At 36.7% G+C, this 6259-nt stretch overlaps 1 protein-coding gene across 1 annotated transcript; it reads right to left on the bottom strand.

The window, feature by feature from the left end:
* Positions 1 to 142: 142 nt before the first annotated feature.
* On the bottom strand, positions 143 to 6253 carry LOC113941210 (sodium channel protein type 5 subunit alpha-like; the record flags this gene model as incomplete). Its single annotated transcript, XM_027632370.1, has 7 exons — positions 5773 to 6253; positions 4450 to 4539; positions 3313 to 3441; positions 2987 to 3078; positions 1557 to 1763; positions 898 to 961; positions 143 to 287 (listed from the first exon to the last, which is right to left on the bottom strand). Coding segments are annotated over exons 1-7 (840 nt in total), but the record flags the coding sequence as incomplete, so codon positions are not given.
* Between the last annotated feature and the right edge of the window lie 6 nt (positions 6254 to 6259).

Here is a 6259-nt window from a genome sequence, read left to right as displayed (position 1 = left end):
AGTCACTTGAACCTACTTCCTTAATATTTACATGGATTTTGAAGGAAATGTGGTGTCAGTAAGGTTAAAACCAGTAGAGATTTTTCTAGTGGCTCTGAATTGCATGTGTCAAGTCATTCTGTTAGGTAATAAAAGTACCCACCTGTCTGTAGAGGCGCTCCCAGGAATCCTGTGTCATCAGGCGGAATACAGAGAGGAAGGCCCAGCCAAAATGATCAAAACTTGTGTAACCAAAGTCAGGATTCTGCCCAGTCTTCTGGCAGGTATAGTTTTCTGGGCACTCTTTCCTAACCACAAAATAAAGATTAAACAATACTTACATGGAGATTTAAAGGTACCTGAAAGCACCCAATAGACAACATCAAATTTGTTCAGTTTATCTGAAAGTCCATTTCATTATCCCCCAATTTAATTCTGCCAGAAGGGCTGATTTATATCAAACCATCCTAGAAAGCCATTTGTCTAATCAGAGAAAACTGGACAGAAATCTTAGTTTAGGACTAGACAAAAAGTCTCTCCTGATGTAGGATATGTGCAAACAAATACACAGAGAGGGGAAAAATGGAATTATTTTTACTTTTAAATAATTCACCAAGATGAAGAGAGGAGAGTTTATTAATATCTAACGGGTCTTTACTGATCTTTTCCTCCCCTCATTTATATCATTCTACCGTACCATTACATTCCTAGTGGTTAGCAACAAAGTACATTCATAAGTGGTTGCATCCTTGTAGTTCATTCTTTTTCTGAGGTGAAATATCTGCCTTTTAATTTAATGACATACATGCATCCCCATCCTCCTGAAAAATCATAACCGTTCTTTCAGACCAGAAATAAAACCACAGGACATCTGGAGGAACAAATTAAGAAAATATTAAAACTATCTTGTTCACTTACTCGGGATCTGAACTGATCTCACAGAGCAATATGTCAGAAGAGCCATTCATTCTGTGGCAGATATCTGATAAAAAATAAATCAAGGAATCATAAAATCAGAAGTTGTCAGTTTGCACAGCCTTCTGACAGGAAACCATACATTTACTGCACTTGATAAACACCCTGATGGATCAAAGCTCTGGGAAGGATCCTTTCACAACAAAGGACGTATAGGGCTGATTCTCAGCGGATCTGTCTCTATGACAGATTAAAAAAAAATAAGAACTATTTACTGCACAACTCCCAATGTAACATTTTACTTGGTCTCTGGGATTGAGAAGTAGGCAAAATCCCTGAAATATAGAAAAAGTAATGGAAAAATAACCATTCCCTGTGCAGTACCCGTAAAATTAGGATCCCTGTGCAATGCACAGGTAAAAAGGCAAATACTTATAGAAAATTCAGCCCATCCTTTCCCACAGACTGCTAGTCTTTCTCCAAATCCAAGATTCAATAATTTCACATTCACTTGTCCCAGAGGCTTCCTATTAAGACTCGTGCAAATGGAAGGGTTTTCCTTTTCGGGAGAAATACATGCAACTATCACATCTCTGTGAAAAATCAAGACATACATGGGAAGATACACAGATTATGTAAAGAGAGAAAAGAATAATATTTACCTTCATCACTTGGTACATAGATCTTGGGATCCTTACATAATGAGTCATTGTACACAGTATTATTGAGGACACATTTGAATCTTAAATTGCCCATAAAAAGCTGGAGGCCTATTAGGGCAAATATACTCAAGCAAAATACAGTCAAGATCAACACGTCAGCAAGTTTCTTAATGGATTCAACAAGTGAATTTACAATGATTTTCAGACCTAGAAAAATAAGATTCAATAATATGCAAAATGAGAAGAAGAATGCAGTGACATTCTCATGTGATAAGACACAGCAACTGCAAGTATGTTAAAAAGAAAGTAAATGGGTTTGTAACTTCAAGTATTAAATGAGGTAAAACAAAGCACAGAAGTGAGTAAAGCATTTTTCCCTAAATTTCCTAATCATAACTTCTTTGGTTTCTGTTTAATACTTACGCTAATTTTGCTATCTTGCAAATTCTAAATTAAGATGGTATCTTAGCAAAGTCTTACAAATTTTAATGAAGGTGGACAGATTTCTGTGCTTGATTAACACTAAACAAGTACTTCACCCTGGGCCAAATACACATTACAATGACAAAGAGGGTGACTGTTTCCTGGGCTGCCTTAGGCAAAGCATGGCCAGCTGGTCAAGGGAGGTGATTGTTCCTCTCTACCCAGCCCTGGTGGGGCCACAGCTGGACTACTGGCTCCAGTCCTGGCCCATGGACACACTGCAGAGTCCAGCAAATGGCCACAAACATGGTAAAGGGAATGGAGCAATTCTGCCATGAGGAAAGGCTGAGCTGGGCCTGGTCAGCCTGGAGAAGAAAGGGCTCAGGAGGATCTCCTCCATGTCTGCACAAATCTGAAGGGAGAGTGCAAAGAAGATGGATCCAGGTGCTTTTCAGTGGTGCCCAGTGCCAGGACCAGAGGCCATGGGCACAAACTGAGACATGGGATGTTCCATCTGAGCATCAGGAAACACTTTTCTACTGAGAGGGTGACTGAGCACTGGCATGGGTTACCCAGGGAGGTTCTGGAGTTTCAATCCGTGGAGACTCACAAAAGCTGTCTGGACTTGGTCCTGGGTAACCAGCTCTCAGTGGCCCTGCTTGGGCAGTGAGGCTGGACCAGAAAACCTCCAGATGTCCCTTTCAAACTCAACCATTCTGGGATTCTGAGAAAATGCCTTATATATAAACTTAAGCCAAATACTGAGGCAGAATAATTGAATCTGAGATATGATATAAGCAGACAGTGATATCCAGGATTTTTCATAAGAAAAAAAGTCAAATTATATTTGATCTCTGTTCTCCAAGCTGAATATGAAAAGAAAAGTATTTATGTATGGTTTTGACACTTAAATTAAACACTTCCTATGTTTCATTCCTGCTACAATTCCATAGAAAGAATTAGCACACTGATGAAATGGAGAGACTGTCAGTAAGATTGTTCCTTACCTGGTATTACTGAAATGGCTTTCAAAGTCCTCAGCACTCTGAAGGTTCGAAGAGCTGAAACATTGCCTATTTTTTGAAACATAGTAACGTACCTATAAAATGAAACCACATGTAACTGAGGCAAGGATGTAACTTTTCAAACCATAACCATGTTGAGTCAGTCTATGACTATTTTTCTCTTTGCACATATGCAAATGGTGGTTCAAGCACAGTAACTCTTTAGCAGGTAGGATGCCAAACACTCTCAGGAATTTCAGCAACATCAAATAGTATTTTATCTGTGGCTTTTTCCCTTCAGTGTAAAAGAACAACTGAGTTGTACTTACATTACAATAATAACAGACAGATCCAAGCAGTTCCATGGATCTCGAAGGAAGGTAAATTCATTCCAAACAAATCCTGTTGCTACTATTTTTATCAATATTTCAGTAGTATATATGCCAGTAAAAGCAATTCTGAGGAGGAAAAATTGTATGTAAGTTATAGAAATAAAAATATTAATGAGATTGAGTCATATTCAGGCACATTCAGGAATTTCCTAAGATTTAGTCCCTGCATGGAGTAAAGGTAGAAAATGTGAAGTAAAATAGGACTGGTTACATCGCTTTCAGAAGCATCATGGCTATAAGATGTGTTCCGAAATTCTAGTAAGATTTCAGGTTGTAACTAGGAAAGTTCACATAAGCATACAATATTATTTCTAGGTTAAGGATAGCTCACACTTCCTTAGCAAACATTTTATGACTGTGTCTGTATTCTAAAGCAGGCTGGAAAATCTCAAAGGCTCAAATTCTAGCAAAACACTAGAGCAAATATTCTATAACTAAAAGAAATCCTACAGAAAATTAAGCTGTTGTTATCACCATGCTTACCCCAAGATAAAAGGAATTGAAATTATAGAACTTCTGAGGTTCCAGGCATATTTTTAAGATTTAATTTTAGAACATTAAGTCAAGTTGCACTGGATACAGTGCACAAGTGAAAAATGTAGCAAGATATTACAAAGAAATGCCTTTCTAATGGGAACAACTGACCCAGAAGTGTCACCAGGAAACAGGAAGAAAGAACAGAATGGACATTTATCCCTTTCTAGTTTTTGCATGAGCCAACCATAACAGACATTCGGGTTATTGCTGTAGAATGAGAGATTTTAAGTTAAAATTCTACCCCACAGTCTCTCTAAAAGTCTCATTTCTTAAAAGAAAAAATGGGCCAACCTTCTATGTCACAGCAGATGGCAAAATTAGCCAACACAGAGGAAAGGGCACATGGTGTGAGCCTCTGAGAAAAGGCACTGAAGCTCCAACAAAGACTGTGAGATACAATAATCCTCAATCTTCCTCAGAGGTCTGACTGAGAATTTTCAAGGCCCTGAATTAGATCACCACATTGTTTAAATTTTTCATTCCTGTGTGTAAATATCCATGGAAAAAGAGGAAACATACAACCACTGAGATACTTACTCAGTCCAGTTGAGTGCTGGTGGAAGCTGACGTACAGTCATAACCACACAATTGAGTAACACGGTACATATAATAATGCCAACAAAACATGTGAACAGTAAGTTAAGGAAAAAAAAGCTACATTTTAAAACAATGAAGTTCATAGAAGGTTCTGATTGCCACACAAAAAGCATACAGGCATTCAAATAATGACTTTGGTTTTTGGATATGGTCAGGACTTTTCATGTATTTCCCAAAGAAATTAATAACATATCAAACTTGCTCATTGGGGTAAACTTCAGGATTTACATATAAAAATGTGCAGACAGTTTCAGAAGTTAGGACTTTAGTGGGACATAGCATGTTTGACAGAAGAGATGAGAAACATAAATAAATGAAAAAAAATTGGTGTACTATTATTTGAAACTTGAAAAACCTCCATTTTTTTTTTTGCAGCAGGAGGATGGAATAAAGAGAAATGGGCCACAATTCTGTAGTAACTAGGGGTTTTAAGCCTGGGAAAACCATTTGAAAACACTTAATAACCAATTACTAGTGTTCTTTCATAAAAGTTCACCTGTCACCAACAAAACTGTTTGGCTGTTTTTTGTTTAAACGAATATGGTTCTTAAAATTAGAGTTAATTTGAAAGTTAATAGTAAATTTAGTAATTTCTTATAGCAGGAATACACATTCAAAGTCAGACATAAGTTCCACTAAAATGATCTATTTTCACAAATTAATAATTCCAAATGAATAGAGATGTTTAGCAGAAAAAGCAGAAACTACTCACTTCATGGTTTTGCACCTGCAAATCCTTCACAGTCTGATATTTTCCAAAGTACAGTTATATTATTGCAAAAATATGAAAGATGGTCACTCTTCAGAACATTCTAAACTTGAGTGTAGAACACATTTATAAGGAGAAATGAGACTCTTCCAGCAAAGCTTCACCATAAATCCCATCTTTCATATCTTAATAACTAGGGAGTCCCTGGTTTGCTTTGTTTGTTAGTTTGTGTGGTTTTAATTTAACCTTGTGACCACATCAGAGATTTCAAACAAGTTCTGGAAAAGGGCTACAATATCATACAATAGCCTCTAAAGGTTGTTCCATACCACTATCTGCAAAATTGATTTTAAATATCAGCTTTTTTCACATTTTCACCAACATTATGCAAATATCTCAGCTGTTGTAACATTAGATTCAATACAACTTTTAAAAAATCTCTGTCACAGCCATATAAGCTCTACATTCACATTCGTATAAATAAAGGAACAGAATGACAGAAAATGATACAGAATATTTTAAAATTCAAATAAGGGAAACCAATGAAAGGATATGAATTGGTCAGAATTTTAATTGCTGCTTTTCTGACTGGATTAAAAGGACCAAATATACACAAGGCAGGTGTGGCAGTAAACCGGAAAATAGTCCTCTTTTTATTTAGCACCATAAAAGTCTACAAAAAAAAGATTTATAGGATATAGAATATTTAAATGAACTAATTTTTTTTGGCCATTTAATTGAGGAGGGATTCCTACAGCATCTACTTTAGACACTCCCACAGGCAACAACACCAACTCCTTTGCAATGGCATGGAAGATTTGCAGTATAAATATGGTACAATAAACAAAGCCAACGAGACATAAAATAACAGAAAATTAATTTACAACAATGCAAATACATGGATTTGCTACACAGAGTGTTGGAAATATCTCAAATATGCCTCTCCTAATTGGTATAATCTTTGTAATTCAGTGAAAGCTTCTGCAATTCCAGCATGATCTACTCTTGGACAGGCACTGCTTATACCACAGGGAGTTCAGC

This window comes from Corapipo altera, unplaced genomic scaffold, assembly GCF_003945725.1.
Source record: "Corapipo altera isolate COAL_440 unplaced genomic scaffold, ASM394572v1 58565, whole genome shotgun sequence".
Taxonomy (NCBI): domain Eukaryota; kingdom Metazoa; phylum Chordata; class Aves; order Passeriformes; family Pipridae; genus Corapipo; species Corapipo altera.
Note: the sequence above shows the minus strand (reverse complement) of the source record. Positions and strands in the feature narration are given on the sequence as shown.